This window comes from Phaenicophaeus curvirostris, chromosome 3, assembly GCF_032191515.1.
Source record: "Phaenicophaeus curvirostris isolate KB17595 chromosome 3, BPBGC_Pcur_1.0, whole genome shotgun sequence".
In the NCBI taxonomy this organism is placed as follows: domain Eukaryota; kingdom Metazoa; phylum Chordata; class Aves; order Cuculiformes; family Cuculidae; genus Phaenicophaeus; species Phaenicophaeus curvirostris.
Genome location: NC_091394.1, coordinates 29,661,103 through 29,682,027, shown reverse-complemented (window position 1 = coordinate 29,682,027; position 20,925 = coordinate 29,661,103). Strand labels below are relative to the sequence as shown.

The following is a 20,925-nucleotide window of genomic DNA, read 5'->3' as shown; positions in this document are numbered from 1 at the left end:
ACTGGCAGCGCTTTTCATGCAGCATTCCACAGCATCTGAACTACTAATAGAACTACTATTACTGGGTGCCAATTAGTCTTTCAGAGATTATTTCCCTAATTGGTCCTAACTATCTTCACTTCATCTTTACTGAAACAGTAATGATTTTTTTCAGAACATACTGTTTTTATAACTAGATTAACCCATATTCCTTTAAAATAAGCTATCTCCTCCTCAGTGGGACTTATTTATCACATGCATGATATAAAGTAGAAAACAATGTGACTGTCTATGCATAACATACACACCTGGGAATATTTAAAATTATAAAGGATGCTTACATTATGCAACAGATTTTCACTTGCTTTCACTAGCAAAGTATTTAGAGCCAGTATTAATACTTACTGGAAGGTAAGGTGCTAGAGCTCCACAGGATTCTGCTACCAGTAGCCGCCTCTCAGGGTATTTGTGGTTGATCTGGTAAAGAGAAACAGAATGGCTACTTGCTTTGCAGTAACCAGTATTCAAAATACGGTCAGAATGAACTGCAACAGAGGGATACATCTGCACCTCTTAGATAAACACTGACTGTGCCTGTAGTAGCTGCATGTGGGCACTAAACAGCCTGGAATCCTTGCACTGAGGCACAAAGGCAAGGCAGATACAGCCTTCTCTAGCTGTCCTATAAAAGACAGCTCATAATTAGAGATGAATTGGAGAAGCATGTATGCATATGCAGGGGAAAGAAGGATGGAAAGCAGTGTATGGGCTGTTGTACTGTATGAACAACAACTGAGCCAGTGCGTCATTAAACATTTTGTCTAGTTTGGCCCTTGAGGAACATCGTTCCTCTAAGAACTACACAAGTGCCCTCTAGTGCTCCGAGCCAACCAGTGCAGGTCTTGCTGAGCAATTGAGGTCAAAAGACACTCGTAGTAAGCCAAGAAGTACTTGCATGCTCTCAAGTCCAGCAGAAACATATCATGCCTCTAAAGTGTGACTGAAAACAAGTCCTATTTCCAAGAATCTCTTGATCCTGTGCTACCTCCCCTTTCTGCTCAAAGGCCGTTTGAAAAGCCTGCCTTACAAATTCAACAAAGTCCCAAACTAATAGAAATAATTCTCATGCACCAGGACAGACTGAGGGAAAGCAACTTAGCAAAGAAGGACCTACAGGTCCCGACAGATACCGAGGACGGCCTGCAATGCATGCAGGGAAGACCAGTGCTATCCTGGGCAGCACTAGAATAAGCATCACCAGCAAGTAAGGAAAGTAATTATCCATTACTCAGCACTGGTGAGTTCACATCTGGAGTGCTGTGTACAGTTCTGTTTTCTAGCTACAAAGACAAAGATATATTGGAGAACGTTCAGCAGAAAGATGTGAAGATGATAGGGATAGAAGCATTTGACATATGGGGCGAGGGGCTGAGAGAGTTGGGATTGTTTGGTCTTTAGAAGAGAGAGCTCAGGAGGTAAAGAACACAGATGTGCCCAATGAAAGGACAAGAGGAAATGAAATACAGGGAATTCTGTTTTACTGGGAGAGCGGCCAAATTTTGGAACGCATTGTCCAGAAATGTTACAGATCCTCCATTTTCAGACATATTCTAAACCAGACGGGACTTGATCTTTTCTTGACTCTGATATAAGCAGACAGCTTGGCCTACAAGATGTTTAAAGGTCCTTTCCAACCTCAGCCATTCTGTGACTGTCTTGATTCTACTGGCTTAGGAGAAACTACAGATGAAGACATAGTAATAAATCAACTTTGAACAACTTATCTTGACCTTATTTCCACCCCACACTGAACAATGGTACTTGAGCACTGATATAGTATTGATGTCTTCAACTTCCTCACTGTTCTGATTTGAAATCACCAAGAACTCTCACAAGAATGAAGTGTGCCCAAAATAATTTGAAAGAGACTCAAATGAACGAATCATGAACCCCAGGACTAAACTGAAGTCCTGAGCATGGGAGAACATTCTTTGAGAGTGTCTATCATTATTTTGCATTCATTCACCAGTAGCACACTGTTCTGGTTTGAGCTAAAGATGAATCAATTCCCTAAGTAAAAGCTAAGCCTCTTCTAAGTAACTTCATTTTCTGAAAGTTGCTAATGTATTTTCAGACAGCTGCTGCCTCCGAAGTGATAAGCCTGAAGTTTAAAACCAGGGGCATTGCTGTGTTGAGAGGCCTGTTGCTTATGTTTATTCCTATGAAATTAAGGCCATCCTAGAGCCAGAAGCCAAAGGGCAAAAAAGGGTCACATCTGCAGGGAAGAGCAGACAAAGAGAGGTGACTCAAAATTGAACAACAGAGTATTCCATGCCATATATGTCATACTCAAGATAAAGCTTAGGGGTCATGAAGGTCAACTCTTCTTCAGTGGCTGATGTCCAGTGAGGACCTCATCCATCTGTCTGCTCCTGATACAGATCTATGCATTCATGAATCCAGTTCCTGAGTCCAGCTCCTCCCAGTCCAGGACCTTCCCCACACCTGTCCTGCAGCATCAGTGGTAACGTAAAGTCAAAGGTCATTGGGGAAGTTTGACGTGGTCTTATATATTTTTATGTATTTTATTATTCTCTTAATGATGTTATCTTCTTTATTATTGTTTAATTAAAACTGTTTTAGTTCTCAGCCTACAAGCCTGTTTGCCACTCATTTCCCTTTCCCCTTTCTCTGTGGAGGGCAATCGGGATACAGCTGCCTAGTTTAGCTGCTGACTTTCCTGGGAGTACGTGTGCTAAACCAGGACAGGCACCTGTCAGGCACCAACTGCACGAATGCTTTCATGACTGAAGCATCTACTGAGAAAAGGTAGAAAATCATGTCTGGTTTTGAGTTCCTTCTACAAACTCAGTCTAGTGACAACGGGATTCAGCTGGTATTTTTCACCAGAGAAAAATAATGACCTGATTTCAGTATCGCAAACAAAGTCTGGCAACTGCATTAAATAAATGCATGATGACATATGGCTTGTCAGCCTGATATGCTGTACTGATTTCTCTTTTGCATCAGCAATTAGCAAGAAACTGGTATGATGAAGATGTGCTGTTACTGAGGTGAGACTGTTCTATTAAGCACTGTTGGAATTGCATGAGTAGGACTAAGAAAAGAAAATGTGGTTTATTTTGTGTGCAACTGCTATTGCCATGACTCTTATTTAATAAATAGATACATCATTCACAGATATAAGCACGAAGGCTGCATATAAGTACTTCTACTGTCAGAAAGTATTAAGACTACTAAAGCCTGGATTTTATTGTGAAATGGAGATGGCTGTTATGCAAGAAGCAGTAGATAATTATCAGACCAGAAAGACTGTGCCATCAAAGCAAGCATTACCACTTTGTCATGGTTTAGTTACTCACTGTCTTTTAGGCAATGATGAACTTATTTTCTTCACTATAGTAGCAAAATAACATGTATTTTCATCTGAACTCATGTTGTTCTATTTCTATGTCTCAGATGAAACAGTAAGAGCAGTCCAGTTTGGTTCTTCAGTTATTTCTGTTAATTTAGAACATCTGTGGAGAAGGTCTAGAAGTCACATGTAAACTTCAAGCTGATCTTACAGGTGTAAAATCATGCCCATCTACAGGGGTTTTATTTCTGACTGCTTTCATGTTTAATTATTCTGCTTAAGAATTTAAGCTAGCTGAATTGTGGACACCGCTCCAGGGACTTTATACAATATAAAAATCAGCAAATTAAATCTTCGAATGAAAATGGATTTCCAACAGTCTGGAAATTACACTACGAATTATAAAGGTACCTGTGCCTGGCAATAGGTTAGGCAACACTGATGATTAATATATGCATATCTACATTTTCAATACAACAAAGGTACATGCAGGTAACTAAAATCTCCACAGTCTTTCACAAATTTTCCGCTTCTAAGTTCTTCTTAAAGTTATATGAAAACATATAGAATGATGACAAAACAAAACCACAACAACCTTCCCCACAAACAAGTAAAACTCAACACTTATGAATTTTTAACTAATTTTCCAGCAAAAAGCACAAAATAATCAGTTACCTGCTCCCAACATTGTGGTAAAAGCTCAGCTTCTACACGTGTTGGTCCAACGTGGCGGGCAAATGCCACACATCCAGTCAGTATCATCTGTCTGAAAACACAAATTTAAAGCCTTAATCTCTTTATAAAATAAAATTTTATAATACATAGAATAAACTCCTCAAGCTGGGAAAAGCAGATACTGTCAGGCAACAGGTACTGTCTGCAGTTAAAGTTTCACACCATGCACACTGACTTAAAGGCTAAATCTTAAACTGAAAGCCACTATCGTCCCTGCTCATTGCAGGGGGAGGTTTGGACAAGATGACCTTTAAAGGTCTCTCCCAACCTAAACTACTGTGTCTTGCTTTCTATCTAACATGACTTTTCCAGAAACTTGCAGATCCTAAGCTATATGAACCAGAGCCTGTGGATCTCTGACTTCCTGATGACTGAGACTGGGAATCTGACTGAACTTCTCATTTAATTCTTACTATTGAGTACTGCGATTCATCATGCAGTCAAAGGATCCAAATTACTTAATACTATCACACTATCAGTATTTAGTCAAATACATACACCGCTTTTATTTAGAAGTGTTCATGAACTTTAACGAACTTAATTCAAAACAAGTAACTTAACTCTTATGACATGGTTTTGCAACTCTCTAATAAGCAACTTACTGTCTTCTCTCCCAAAATACTGGACTTGAGTCTTGTCAGAAAGGGAAGCAATTAATCAATTGGTGGTATCTACAATCACCTGAGCAATTTGTATTTATATCCCTGCATTTTTTAACTTTTCCTCAAAGTTTGCAAGAAGTCTCTGCTGTTCCATCAATTACGTAGACAGAGATATATTTAAAATATCAATAAAATTCTACTTAACTGTAATTTGTGATATTTTAACTTTTACTAAATGAATGTTTATCTTGCTAAGATTTTTAATTCTAGCTATCACTCCTGTTACTAGGATTGGAACAATATCAACTTAGCATGCAATTCACCAGTTCTACTTAATTTTAATGCCTACATCAACACTTAAATAACCAGTTTCAAATGCTTGGACATGAGACATCACCTCCACAGTATGATTAGGACACTACTGAGAATTCGTTCATTATTACTTTGTGGAAAGTAAGCCAGAATTAATTTGTTACTGTTTTAGACTCATGTCTAAACTCCTAAGTATTTGTTGCAGCTAATAGCATGCCCTTAAGGTTGAAAGGCAGAGACTCTGTTGGTTATTTCTTAACAATTTATAGAAAATATTCCATCAAAAAAAAGACTCATTCACTTGCAGAAGCTTTTCAAGGAAAACGAGTCTATTAAAAAGATAGGCCAAAAATCAGAACAAGTGCTTTGGTTTTGTATTGTGAGGTTTGATCCCTGCCCATGTCTCTGCCATGTACAGAGAACTAGACCTTTGAGCAAGGTGAAAAAGGTTGGGAGAAAACAAAGGTGCAATGATTAGTTAAGACTCAAGGTATAAACAGCTGATATGTGATTGCAATATCGAGACAAAATCCTATCGTAAATCTGAATTGTGCAAAACTTAAAATAGTTACTTTAGTGCCTGTCTTTACACTGCATCTAGTCACAGAACCGGACTACTGAATAATCTTCTGCATTAGAAACTGGAAAACACAAAATATATAACTTTTTTTTAAAATCAAGCCTTCTCGAAAGAATTCCATGAAATATCAAAGTTAACTCATATTTCATTTCCTCTTGCCTTTAAAATAGTAAATTTTTAGATACTGCAAAAATATTAAAAAGTAATTATTAAAATATTTTACTAAGACCATCTTAGAAGTACATGACAGCAGTTGGTATTTCAAGGGAAGGAAAGGTTGGAGGGATCTCAACAAAAGGTTAACGTAACAAAAAATTTCAACGCTAAGCAGTTGCAAAAATTGCAGTCCAGGCCAGATACAGGAAAAACTTCTTTCTACTTATTGTCATAATCTCTTTTCTTAACAAGATGCTGGGAATGCTTTCCTAAAGAGCTCTCTTCAGGCTATGCACTTATGATCACTTAGGCATGAACATAAAGCAAATCAGTACGATCCTGGAGAGCACTGGTTTGCTTCATCAGCACAGAAACCAAACTCAAATCAAGAATCAGATGAGAGGAACAAGGCAGTTGTTAGAGTAGAACAGACATAATTTAACGCTTCTAACTCTTTCTAGAGTTTTCAGAAAGTGTCTGTACACACTGGTAAGCAATTTGACCTTGTATTACACAGCTTAAGCTTCTTCTGTCGCTTCCAAAGTTGTATTAAAAACTTACTTACTAGAGTTTTCCTTAATACATCAGCAAGTTATGGGTGTTCTGTCAGAGCTGGTATTACATGACCAAAGAAAAGCCATATCAGATACACTGAGCTTAATGTATTTTCGCTTATTTTCAGGAGTGCTGCTTCTGGGTGCATTACTTGGAAATCTTCAAGAGTTCACATTCTGAACTATGTTTTAACCTTTTCCTAAAAGACCCAAACATTAACCTGACTTGATGGCTTAGCTTGTAAAATCAATATAATTACCCATAGAAGTTTAAGCAAATCTAACATATATTTGTTCCTTTGCAGAAGAGAATTTGATAGACATTTTGGAAGATGAATAGTAAATTAACGAGCAAAGCCTTGAGGATAAATGTGGATTTGTTAAATATATTGTTAATACAAAAAATTGTGGCAATATGCTATATCTGCTTGCCCCTCGTGTGGGCAAGAGGTATAAACCCAGGCTCTCTGCATAACTGTTAATATACTTTATTATATAAAATATTTAAAGTACAATACTTATTTTAATGGTTTCATTATTAGAAATACAATGCCACATTTCAGTCTCCTGCATTTAACTAATTTTAAATGTCAACTTGGTATTAACTGCTACTTTAATGCATAATGTAGGTCTGTACATTATAGCAGAAGCTAAAGCAAGTAACATGTGACAATCAATACCATTTTTCTGGTGACTAAATCTGAATATCTTTCCCTACTTCATATCTCACAAGTCAGCTAAAATATTTAAACCTATTTAAATAAAAACCAAGCACGCATAATATACTTCCATAAAAATATGTAAGTATAAAAAAAATCTGAAATTCTAAATAAGTACATTTATCTGATTTGTATTCAGAATCTCTTTAATTTCATGGATTTTACTTATTCTTCAGTCAGGTGCTATGGCACCTTTAAAACAGATTACAATTTTTGTGTATGTAAGAGTATATTACGTACATATATATTTTGTGCTGCAGATTATAGTAGAATGTTCTTCCCAAATTTCTGATGAAAATTAATTCTTTTTAGATATAAATATCTCATTCACAACAAAGAATGACCAACTTCAAGGAAAAAGAAATTAGGGTTTTCTCCTTTCTTAGCTGCTGGAAGAGACATCTAGCTGCAGCTAAGTACACATATTAAAAAATCTACTTGATAGGCCACCAATTCTGTGACAAATTAATTGGCTACAACTCCAACAAGTGAAATGCAGCTTCCTTCCCCCTCGATCACAAAATAATTTTAGCTTCTCTATCTGCATGAGACATTCAAAACATTTTAGATGATGGTAGACATTTCAGAAGCAGATTTCTAATGAACCTGAGCTAGAGCAAAGACTGTATCTTCTTGCAATGTCAATCTGTGTGGTGCCACTGTGTTACAAGTTGCTTTTTATTTATTAATTTATAATTTTTTTTGTCTTCAAAGCCATCTCTTTCAATTTTACCTCATCTTTAAGTTTTACCATAGGAACAATTTAGAAACACACCAGAACACTTCAGTTTCAGAGGATCTTCAGAAGAAATGCTTTCCACCTATTTCATAAAACCTATTTTGTCTGAAGACAGAGTAGAGCAACGATAGATACAGGTGCTTTCAAAATATTTTTAATGAAAATAATGGGGAAGCTACAGCTCAAATAAGAAAAATCCATGTTTACAGAAGGAAACATATCAGCTAGGGTACTGTCTTTCAACCTTAAGGATTCTTGTCAAGATCAGTACAAAGTCAGATTTCCTGCATGCTAAGAACTAAGTTTATAAATAAAAATAAAAAGTATACTTTGTTTCAAAGTCTTAACCAAAATAAAACAAAGCTCTTAAGACTTGTCAGAACTAAATCACTGCTTCAGTCTCCTACATTTTTTTATTGCTACCATAGTACTGAACCATAAGGAGGAAGAATACTTTTTTCTCATGCTATTTTCCCCAACTAAACATAATAGTTAACTTGCAAACATATAGATCACTAAGATACGTTAAGACAGAGGTTTATAAAAGCTGTTTTAATTTCTATAACAATCGTTGCTAAGGATTATGATCTTAAAGCTCATTTTAACAAAGTGTTTCAGTTCATCTTTAACAGAAAAAGAACTGAAATGTTACACTGCAGCTTACCAAGCACATTCTTATATCTCAGTAACTAGAAGGCACAGGTCATAGAAATGGAAAGTCCTGAACTCCACATACATTTGTCAGTGCTATACAAGCAAAGTATCAGCTTAAGTGAAACTTGGTTAAATTCATCCAAAAATATCCAGTTTCAATTAGTTCTGCATCTTTGACAAAGAAAAAAATGTTCCTCTTGTCCCACAACACACGAACGCAAACACACCTTTGCTCATCATCTGGCCGTTTGATCAAATTGAATAGTATGTGTAGAAGCTGATCTCTCTCTTTGGGTTCAGGATGGAGGCAGGCTGTACACAGTATGAGTGGGATCAGTTCCTAAAAAGTCGTGGGTAGGAGAAAACCACACAAAGTAAAAATGTTTTGGGCATATATTCATTAATGGCAAAAGAAACTAAGATGATAAATCTAGCCACGTAACATCAAAGCAGAGAAGATTTTAGAGTCTTGATCTCTTATGAAGCGACCTGAAAAAAGTGAAGGTCTAAAAAAGTTAGAATTATTTTCTTGCTAGGAAAGGTCAGGGGAGAACCAGCACATAAAATAAAAAGCTTTGCAAAGATTACAATTAACCTATGCAGGTCACCTGTAACCAGAATTAGAGGACAATCATGGTTTAAATTGTTTTCAGTACCACTGAACTGAAGTGAGCTCCACAGACATCTACGGAATAAAGCTCCTACAGGAAAAAACTCCAAACTATTTCTGATGCCATGGAGTTAAAGATTAAGAATTCCAATTTAAGCATGCACATGCTTTTGTGCACAAGTTTGAATAAGCACTGAGAAACATACATTGGTAAAGGTAACTGAAGACAGATATCCCTCTATTTTGTGTTGATGGAGAACTATGATTTTTTTTTTTTGAAAGGCTTCTGTTTGGTTGGTTGTTTTTATTTCAATAAAGAGACAATGTCTGAAAGTGAGTTTTCTTTTTAGAGCAATTCAGTTCCCTTAAGGAACAAATTACGAAGGAAATGCTGGCTAAAAATTAACTGAAAAAAAAAATACAACACTGTTGACAATAGCGAAGACCTCCTTTCTAAATATGCCTTCAGAGCTCATGGTATTCATTCCCAGAAGAACAAATGTTTCTAAAACACGGACTGGAAGTCCCTTTCCTTGACCTTGTTGATGTGAGCCTTTACTCCGACTGAATTGGGAAGCCACGCAATTTCTAGGTGATTTAATACCTTCGGGACAGAAACATCACACTGGGAGGGCCAGGGGAAAAGAACAAGACAGACCTACTTGTCTGCAGAGAAAACATCGGCAAGTAATCTGGAGACTTCCTCACCCACCTGCTACATACTTTTCAGCCACTTTCAGCAGACAGGTTTTTGGTAAATTTTCAACTGTGACAAACAAGCAGATGACAGTGGGAAGCACTTCTGAAGTTACTAGGAAAGATTATACAAAACCTGCAAAAAATCTATAGTTATTCATAATAACTTTGCAGGGAGGTGCCAATCTTGTCTTGCAGACATTCAAAGTGACTTATTCATGGTGTTCTTCAGAGTAAACCTATTAAACAAGGTGGACACGTGGTACCAACATTTAAGACACCTTTACTGCTCAACTTGTATTTTCCCAAAAAGCAAGTGCTATGCTTATTTTAAGCTTAGAACAATACTCTATTTCAGACCATTGCTTAAGCTAGCCAACTCCTGATATGCTTTTGTTTTAATTTTACACGAATTCTATTCGGTGTGCTATTTTTCCCACCTGAAGATGACCAAGACAGATCCTAAAATGCATTTTAACATTCTGGGAGGTATTTTGGCAGATTAGAAAATTTAAGATGAGATAGAGAAATGAATATGGAAATATCATAGCCACCACTTAAAAAAAATTGAAAGTATAGAAGAAATGAGAAACAGAAACGTCCAAATTGTTCAAATCTATTTCTCAACATTTTACAGTGAACTATTTCTTGGATTTTTTTTCAAGTAAGCGTAGCACAATGCAAAATAATGTGAATTGAAAACCTGTTTTAACAAAACTTTATAAACATGTTGCACAAAGAACTAAACTTTCTTCAGCTGAAAGTTGTTTTCCCTCTAGAATTTGCATGTTAATTTTATTTTTTCTACACTTAACATGGAGTTTTTGCTAGTTTAAATTTCGGAGAAGGCAGGGAGCTTAACATATTTAACTTTTCCTGTACTTCACAGAAGTATTTTCTCTCCTGCAAACAGCATTTTAACTCAAGAACAACAACATTATAAAAATAAAATACCCTGCTTCTCTGAATACCACTATTATACATTATGATAAGATCTTTTAAAGAGGAAATCAGATTGCAATTTGTAGATAGACAACATAATTACTTGCTTCACCATAAAGAATATAGCTTATGAAAAAAACTTTAAGTAAAAAAGCCCCCGTGTTACTTTACTGAGATCCAATTTCCTGAAATCCACTCTAAATTCACATTATCCAACTGCTACTGCAAATATTCTTAAGTACTCCTTATAAAGATTTTTAAAAAAATAATATAACCCATGAAATGAGACATTTTTTTTTTAATGTCTGGTGTTTTTCTTTTACCTATTGAAACTATAACACTGATTGCACTTTCCTAGTATGTCTGAGAGCCTCCTCAAACACCTTTTCTGCTAACTCAGAACTACTGCTAGATTTCAAAGCAGTGCCATGAGCTTTGCTTTTTTTCTAAAGCTACTTCTCCAAGGTAAGGAAGTTAACAAAGTTGTCTTTTACCAGCTGAGTCTATATAAAAAGGAAACCACTTCCAAATATTCAGCTAGATACTACCACCTTGAGTGTGAAAGGCTAATGAATAACCTGAAACCATTGACATGGGCAGATACAAGGCTGGTTCTTTACCTTGCAGAAAGCTGGTTATTAAAGCTGATGGAATTAGCTGTATTTTCTTGTCCATTGGTCACATTCTTTCATGCATACTATGGGAGAAGAGAGTGTTCTCTGCATCGCTGCACCAGTGCTTCTACAGTTCCTTCTATTAAGGGGAGCGGAGAAACAGTGAGAAGTCTTGAACAGTGTTTAATGTGCTCCCTATAGACTTAATGGACAGGAAGGTAAAACTGGAGGCGACAAGGACTTTCTGTGGGACAAGAACAAAACTGCTCTCAGATGGAAAAATGTGAAGTCTCCCAAATATTTAAAAGGGAACAGATTCTTCTAGGCATATTCAGGATGATTAAGAAAGAAAAACAACCTACAGGCAGGTTCAAGCTCACTCTTTCCTGTTGTTAAGGGCTATGCCTTAGATGTAGATTTGTTTAATAAATATTAAATTTTTCATTCTCAAAAACATCAGAGGAGTGCTGTAGAAAGTGCTACTTTTGCAATAAGACACAATAATATCAGCATTGGGCTGTTTAAATTAAAGAGGAGAGTTCATAGCATTGTTACGGAGATTGTATGTGATTATTAATAATCAAGGAGAGGACTTCCAGAGCTACCTGAAACACTCTGCCTTCCTTGGGAAAGAATACCACTTGTGCTTACAGTCATAAAGAAAGAATATAAATTTAAAACAAACCCAACAACCATCTCTGTTTAATTTGAGATCCTTCCTAAACATTTTGTTCATCCTCAAGTCCCTCTTTTCCCTTTTGCTGATGACTTAGGAAAATGGATTAGCTTACATTAGTGTTAGCCAACAATACCAGGAGGAGCAACTTTCAGAACTGCGATATAGTTTTCCCGTTAGGTGCCAAGCAGACTGCCATTATAACAGTCATCACTTGCAACTTGAGGAAATAAAACATCATGTGTCAGAGGTCTCACCTCCACTGCTGAAAAGGCAAGTTCATATCTATGAGCTACCAGTACAGAATAGAGAGAAAAAAGTTATTTCGTTTTTACTGTGAGGTACACTTAGGTACAGGTGAATGACGGACAAAGCTATGAAGCTGACCAAATGCATTGCCCATCAGGACTGAAACAGCCGGTCTTCTTCTCTCTATCTGCCTAACTGTTCATGCAGGTCTCTCCAAACAAAACCTCACATCTTTTTCGCCATAGTACCTCTGGACAACTTCTCCCTAACTTATAACAACACATTCTGTTATCTTTGAACAAAATTAATTATTTGAGCTGATTCAAGTTCTCAATCAAAGCAACATTTACATGGGCACATGAAGCAGCTCTACATTATGGCTAAAATAAGGTGGCTTTTTAATAGTAACTGGTATGACCTCAACTATATGCACAACAGTTCCTCCTTCATATTAAAAGTATTAAAACAAAATATTAAAGTTTGGGGTTTATTAAATGCATCCTATAACAAGCATTCATCTGTTTTGCTGACAATTTTCTTACAAAGTAGATAGGAATTGGCTATTCATGTTGTTGCCTTCATTATCTTTTTTTCTGCTTAACATTCTGACAAAAGCCTGGTACATGGTAGCTTCTCCCACTCATTAGTGTCTTTTTGTTGGAGTGTTCGCAACCAAAATAATTGTCCAAAATAAACATCAGTGCTAAGTGTCAAAACTGGTTACTTCAATACCTTAGAAGAGTCTTTTTTTTATTATTTCAACTATTAATGTCAAACCATGACAAACATAACCACATAATATATAAACCTGGATGACATTATGATCAATTTTCTAAATTTGTCCCTTTTAATTCTCTCTAACAGTCAATGCTTATAGTGTGAACCAATGCTATGCTAAAATTCTGTAATTTAGCCTCTGACAACTAGCAGATAAAATAAAATAATCTTATGTGCAGCCACTAAGGTGGCTGCAGGTACTAATAAACTGCTGATAGGGAGTCTCCTGTGCAATAAATGTATTTGAAGTTCAGAATTCATCCTTGTAGCTTTAAAATGAAAAAAATACTTAAACATAGGATTAATATATGACTCTGAACTTTGTGCTACTCATCTTATTAATATTAAAATTACAACTCTACTTACATTTTGTGGGATGACACTATTATTCCAGGATCCAAATTAAGCCTCTTGTAGACCCCAAAGGGATGGCTTTTACATAAGAATCAATGTAGATATGAGTGTAAGAAAGACTTTCTACTTCCTTGTTTATATTGACTGTTTATTTGGAAACCTGCATACAAAACTACTGTGATAAAGCTAGTAACAACTGGCAACTCAATTAATAAACATGAAATTCAACATGTTGCATTCAACATGTTGCATTCAAGAACTGTGTTAAGGACACGGCATTGAAAGACATCATCCGTAAGACTAGAGATTAAGAGGGTAGTCTATGAGATTGAGCTATTTCATTCTAAGAAAACTATACTAGCCCCTCATATTCAGAGAAGAGAATTAAAGGAATTAAATCAAAAAATGGTTATGTCTCTTGTGTGGGGGGGGCAACCCCACCACCAAACACAAAACCCAACAGCACACATAGAATAGACACAACAAATAGGCTAGGGTCAACACTACCTCCTTTTTTCAAAAACACGATCCATAGAAGCCTTCTGCAATTTAAGTTTTACAGAGTAACAGAAAGTATTTTAACTGTTGATCAAATTTTCTCTACTCTCCCCTATTCTGTGAAACAGAAACAGTCATTTAGAAGAAACCGAGGGCTAACAGTTTCATGCGTGGGAACTCAAACTTATATACCTTTATGCGTATCCAACCACAATGACATCTGCTTAACACAGCTGCTTAAATACACTGCCAAGCTCTGATACAACTTTATTTTACATTTTTTAACAAAGCCGATATTTTATGCCTTGTAAAGCATAAGACTGAGATCAAAACCTATCACAAGATGTTCAGTTCTACATTGTTTTAAGAGACAGTTATCTACTGCCAGAGAATAAAAGTGCCTCAGTGATGTCTATGTGTAGTTACTACCCAGTAATGTAAACAACTTGAAAACTACAGCAGTATTTTCTTCTAGTGGAGTCGAGAACAGTACCCATTCAGAATCTGAAGATTCAGCATTACCTTTGCTTCAACTTTACATATAAACAAAAGCAAAACTCTTATTTTTTGCACATCAAAATCTATAGAAATAACAGTTTCTCAGTATAAAAGTGTGGTGGTACAAATTTAGTAAACCATTATAATCATGATTTTGCTAAGTTTGCATAACACAAATGAAAGTTACAGAAACTAACCCTAGAATAACAGGTGAGATGGAAGGTATAAATAATTAAGGAAAAGCATTTCTTGATTAAGAACAAAAGTAATAAGATCCTGATATTAAGCCAAAAAGTTCCCTCTGGTCCAAACTACACTGAAGTACTACATACTGCAGAGTGTAGAAGCTGTGCATACAAACAAAGTTAGTCCTGTTACCTATCAAAAACATACTGATCTTATGGATTCTTTTAAAGAGATCTTTATAAGATCTTTATAAAGGGTGAGAAAACAGTATTGCACTGATTAGTTATCACAAAAATTTTAAAAGATTGAGTTTTTCTTAATTATAGTTTAGCCAAAGGAATCTTATGGCAAACCTTTTGACAAATAGAAGGTGAGTGATTTTTTTTTTTTTTAGTCTTAAATGTGTTTTAAGTGATAAAAACAAAACTGAGGAAGCAGATTCCAATGTAGACAAAATTTTACTATCTCACACTGCTCATCTTCAAGAAGCATTATCACGGACTTCATACCCAGCCCAAGGGGTTTCCTTTGAAGAACAGGATTTTAGCATTTTGTTACTGTTCATCCATATTACTATTTGATCTGCAGAATCTCCTTTTTTACTGAGTGTATTCACCTACAAATCTACACATTGACTTATACATATTTTCAATCAGTTAGAATAAACTAGACACTTGGGATAAAATTAAATTTAAATTGACATGCTGATATATGGAATTTTAATGACTACAAATTGCTTTCAGGCAATTATCCTATATTATGCATTATTGATTTCACCCAGTTGAACTGCTCTTTTAGAAACAACAAAAATTATCTCCTCAGCCATCCTACTCAACGCTGTATTTTTCCTTCTTTCTTGTCTTCCATCAGAACAGATGACAGACAAAGAACAATTAAAGCTGCCCTAATAAAAAAAAATAACAAATAATTTCAGAAATTAGTCAGATGTTGGCACTAGCTGGTCACTTAGACGTCAGCTGTAATATTTACTGGACCACTTATTACTAACTCTGGCAGGCTGCTGCTGACGTTAAGAGGGTTAAAAGCGTTGGTAAAATGGCTTCTGAATCTCTGGTTAAGGACAAGATCTGCTAAGAGATTGTTAACTTCCACAAGCTCAGTTTCTCCAAAATGAAAATGTATGGAAAAACATTTTCAACTTAAGATGTTCCAACCAATTTCAACATGATGGATGTTTAAAGAACAACGATAGATACTTTAGGGAGCCATCACAAAATTATGTTTATTTCTGATGTCTAAAGCACTGACAGTGTAATATCTTAAATACTACCACTGTACATTTTTAGAGCAGACTGGTGATCACTTTGCATTATAACCCAGACCTGTTACGTATCCTTCTCAAATTGGTGATCTTTTGGTACATTTTTACACCACTTCTCTGTAAAATTGTGCTAAGACTCTCATGATAAGGTTGTTTTCGGACATGACCCAAATTTGTACCTTGTTGAAGAGAACCTAGTTCTTAGGTTAGCTTGTCATAATAGTGATATTAGTAAAATACTAACAGATGGTCTACCCAAGTTTTCCTTCAAATTCCATGACTACATCTGAAAGAACGTTACAATAGTTACAGCAATGGGTGGTAACTGAGAAAAGCTATTTTTAAAGCATATTTCAAGTCTTGGAATGTTAAGCATCCCATACAATCCAGTTATACAATTCTCACTTGTGTGTTTTTTTTCAATCAAATTGTAACAGATTATTTGTTTAAGGTAAAAATACATGTAATCAAATTTAACTTCAACTGTAAAACAAATCAAGTAGGAAATAGCCTAAAAGGTCACAAAAATATTAAATGCATTACACAGATTATACTACAAGCTGTGAAAAGAAGCCAAAACGCGACATCCTGCCAAGCAGAGGAAAGGAAAGGAATAAATAAGAGACCAGAAATTAAGCACTGATCCAGGAACATTCACAGAAATATTCTGAAAGACTACGAAGAGAAACATTACCAGATTACCCAGTTAACACCCCCACCCGCTCAGAAAAAACACCTGTTTTATAAAGTTTGAGACTTCCAAAATGTGGTACATCTCAAACTCACCATTTCAACTGATAATTACTCATATGTTAGAAAATTTAAGATTATAGGATCAGTACAAATTTCTTCAGGGTTTTTCAAAGCCTTGAAATGAATATATGCAAAATGCACTGCTAAATCTACCATACTGTAGGTCCCCTCAACAAGAACTAAAACTTACTCAACAAGCTAAGCTACTTCAAACCCTTCATTTTGGTGTCCACTATAAAGCCACTGAATTTTTGTTTGATATATTTTCTTATTTTTCATTGGTTTTAAACATTAGGTTTATAACAAAGCAATACAAAACTAGCCATTTTTTATCCTTCTTCAATTCCAGTCTTCCTTTTCTGCAGTATACTGTATGGATGCTTATGCAAAACAGCACTTTATTTACATTCAGAATAAACATTACATTTTCATAATTTTCTTTAGCTTCACTTTAAATTTAAGGCAAAAATATAAGCAAGATTGCTAATTTTCTTATGAAGGAGTGTTTTTAATGAACCTGATCTTGGCTAATACATGGAGCTTCTAGGAAAAGACAGTAAAATAGATTTTTTGGTTGAAATACATAGTGCTGCAAAAGAACCCAAACGTTAATCCTTATTAAAACTGATAGATAAAATACACCAAATTAAATGTTTGAACTTGCATCCTCTGCTCTTTATAACGCAAATTAACCATGGTCTTCTCTAACAAAACATCTGTTCTACTACAAACAGATGGACCTACAGTAACAGATAGTCTTGCTGAATGCTAATTGATGCCTTAAGCAAAGGAAGAAATATTAGGATACCATGCAGGTTTACTGAACTCACCTGACAGAGGTGTAAAACCATTTTCTAGGAGCAGAGATGCATGCACAAAAGTAAGAACATGATTGCAAGTAACAAGACTTTCGTGAAATTAAACACATCATCTTCAAAATGAGCAAGAAAACATCCTAGTAACATTTCAGAATTCCTCACCTCTCGCTTTGCAAGCAGCACATTAGGAACAATATGAGGCAGGCAGCGTCCCAACATTAACATGACACTTTTTTCACTGTCTGCAATCCGAGACACCTAGAAAACCAAGTTGCTTGATTAGTTCTTTTTAAATGAAGGACAGAAACAGAAAAATATCCTTTCAAAGGAATAATAAGAATTGCAGCAAGCTGATCACTCACCAGAAAATTATTTAATTTACTCACACACATTAAGCTGCTAAGTTTTTGATCTGACACTAACTTCAAAAGCACAAATCTACTTGTAGAGACTCAAAACTTCCCAATAATTACATGTCTATTGCTAGGTTTCATATTTAAGCTAAAATCTGAAAGCATATCCTTATTTCTTAAGTTTCATGCATGTAAGTTTATCTCACCATATATGTTAATGAGTTTCATACATGTTAATAAGTTCCAAAGCAATTATTGTTTTTTTAACTACAGCTGCCATGCAGAATAAAAGATCTTCTAGTTTATGTCAACTGGGAAATATACCTCTGATCCCAAACGGCTGTCTGCTGACATCCGACAGAAAGACAGTAGTGCTTGATGGAAAGCTGGTGACAATTTCCTGAAATATCATCAAAAGAGGGAAGAAGGGGAAGGCATAGGTGAGAAAGATGACCGAACAAGTCCTTTCACTCTAGAGTGATCAGCTAGATTGAGACATTCAGAAAGCATGTTTTAAGTGAAGCATACTACATAGGTTTTTGATTAAAATTATCTTTGATTTTTAGGGTGTTCAGTTTGTAGCAAAAAAAAAAAAAAGTGAGTGCTCTACTTAAGATACTTTTAGTTCTGAAATATCTTTCAAACTGCTGCATAGACAAAAACAGGACTAAAGCATGAAGAAAAGGAAGCTTCAGCAATACAAGAGGAAGCATACAATTATGCAAACTGGGTGGGGGGAGCAGAAATCACAAGATACAGTATTTTTGCGTAATGCTCTGATTGTGTGTATTGCATGATAACGCTTGAGTATTCAATTACCTAGAGGTTTCGGGGTTAAACAGAGATTGTCCAATTGCCACTTCGGGAACTCAATGTTGGGTTCAAATGCATGGCTAGAATCTCAAAGCTAACCTTAAATTGCTGCCTGATCTCTAACGTAGAGGTGTGTCTATAGAAGTACTGCCTCATGGCCATGCACAGCACCAGCCAACACAGCCAAGCTATTCAAAGCCTTATGCATACACATAAAACCCAGTTAAAACAGCCTTGTCTGAGGAGGATAATTTGGCAGAAAAGTTCTCAAAGAACAATTACTGGACTGACCATTACATAAAACAGGCAAGCATGATCATCCTATTTTTCCGAGTAATGACAACTCACTCTGCCTTATCTGAAGCCTGCATTTAGATGCTAATCTTAATACTGCCTCTTCCACTGTGGTTAAAGAGGAAAAAGAACATTTGCCTTTCAAATAAGCACAGAAAACATTTCTCCCTGTATCATCATTTCCTCTTTAAATCCTCTAATGACACTCTGAGTTTAAGGCAGGAGGCAATTCCTGCTTTTCATGTGGAAAGTGGTATCATCTTTAAACTCTTAAAAATGCCATTTCATGTACCTGAGCACACAAAATCCTACACACATGCAGTTAAGTGTATGGACGTATACATTCCATCTAATAGATTAGAAACATTATACTATTTATAGTAAATACGTCATGATTCACTATTTTCTAAGCAAATAAAGCACACTAAGAATCCAAGTTCCTACTTAAAATTGTTTAAACTAATCCAGGAGGATACAGATACATATACCAGAGTATTTTTCCTCTTTTGACTACTTACAAAATTTAGAATCATAGAATGGTTTGGGTTGGAAGGGACCCTAAAGATCATCCAGTTCCAACTGCCCTGCCATGGACAGGGACACCTCCCACTAGATCAGGTTGCTCAAAGCCTCAACCAGCCTGGCCTTGAACACCTCCAGGGATAGGGCTGCTGCAGCTTCTGTGGGCAACCTGTTCCAGTGCTCACCATCCTCACGGTAAAAGATTTCTTCCTAATATCTAATCTAAATCCCCCCTCTTTAAGCTTAAACTGTTGCACCTCATCTTATCATTGAACTCCCTGATAAAGAGCCCCTCCTCTGCTTTCCTCTGAGTCCCAAGATAAAAAAGGATTAAATAAGTAACATTATGTTTATATAACAAAAATAAGAATTTATGTTTTCTACTTAAAATCAAGTTTCTTTATTGACAGAATGAGTTTTAAAACACATTTTAATTTTTAATGAAGTTTGTTTTCTTTCCAACAGGTTATTTTTGTGCAAGGGTTCACTTTTTAAAAGTTATTAAACAATTCAGATGGCAGTGAGTCATAAAGGACCTCCATTTAACAATATGTTGACCCTTACTCTTTGCAAGTATTCTTGAATGACAGATTTACAGGCTCTACTCAAGGCTATAAGGTTCATATATGCTGGGAGAACAGGAACAAGCATTGCAAAGCAGCAGCTTAGCATTAAGAGAGTAGCAAGACCTTGGCGAACCCTTTGCCTGTGTTGTCGTTCACATTGGTGTTTATTCCACACAACGTCAGATCATTCCACACTTGAAACCTTAATTAAAATTCTACATAAAGGCAAAGTTCTACCTCCATTTTACAGAGACTGAAAACTAAGAATGAAAATATGTCACTGAATTTCCCTATGTGTTAATTAGCAGCAGGCTCTGGGCAGCACGGATCCCATTACGATTGCTGGCTATCTAAGAAAGCTTCTCCTTGACCAAGAGTAGTAAAACCCTGGATGGCTATGCTGCACAGAAATGATGACAGACCTAGTGGAAAGTCTTTTCAGGGGCCAATAGATACCAGTACTGAAGATGTTAAAAAATAAGAAATTATGATGAATACAAAAAACAAACACCATCATTCTAGCCCATATAGCACTGGGACAAGAGAGCCAATTTACTGAAAAAGTCAGGAGTGACTGCTATACACAGAAAGCAGATTGTTACTTGGTGGAAACTACCAAATACCTAAAGTGAGACAAACAAATACATGTGGTGCAGTGTATTTAAACTGCTGCTAGTGCTTTCTACTCTCATTAGTTAGTGTAGGCATTTTTCCAATGATGCCTGTGTCCTCATTTGCGGACATGCGTGCACAGCTGCTTTGAGTGCAGTCACACAAAGAAGGCTCACTTACTCTTCTATCCTCTCTTCCCATCTGGGCAAGATTTATGCCAAGAATCCACTCCCTAGCTACAAAAGTAACAATGCTAGCCTTTCAGGATGGAGTCTTAGTTTTTAATACCTCTTAATACATTCTGAATAAATTGTATTAATGGTCTTCTACAAACAACAACCCCTAGACTTAAATAATATTCAGTACTTCTATCTTGTTTCTTCTCCCGCAGATCTCAAAATACTTA

At 35.9% G+C, this 20,925-nt stretch overlaps 1 protein-coding gene across 4 annotated transcripts in view; it reads right to left on the bottom strand.

Moving 5' to 3' along the window:
* The window catches only part of RELCH (RAB11 binding and LisH domain, coiled-coil and HEAT repeat containing), an 88,474-nt gene that overhangs the window by 32,169 nt on the left and 35,380 nt on the right, over positions 1–20,925 (bottom strand). For 3 of the 4 annotated variants that reach the window (XM_069853534.1, XM_069853535.1, XM_069853536.1), the window contains 5 exons: positions 18,037–18,112; positions 17,522–17,617; positions 8,634–8,746; positions 4,031–4,121; positions 385–456 (listed from right to left, as the gene is read on the bottom strand). In XM_069853534.1, the coding sequence (XP_069709635.1) occupies positions 385–456; positions 4,031–4,121; positions 8,634–8,746; positions 17,522–17,617; positions 18,037–18,112 (448 nt within the window). Of the gene's footprint in view, positions 1–384; positions 457–4,030; positions 4,122–8,633; positions 8,747–11,274; positions 11,510–17,521; positions 17,618–18,036; positions 18,113–20,925 lie in introns of those variants that run through there. The other variant, XM_069853537.1, reaches the window with a different exon arrangement.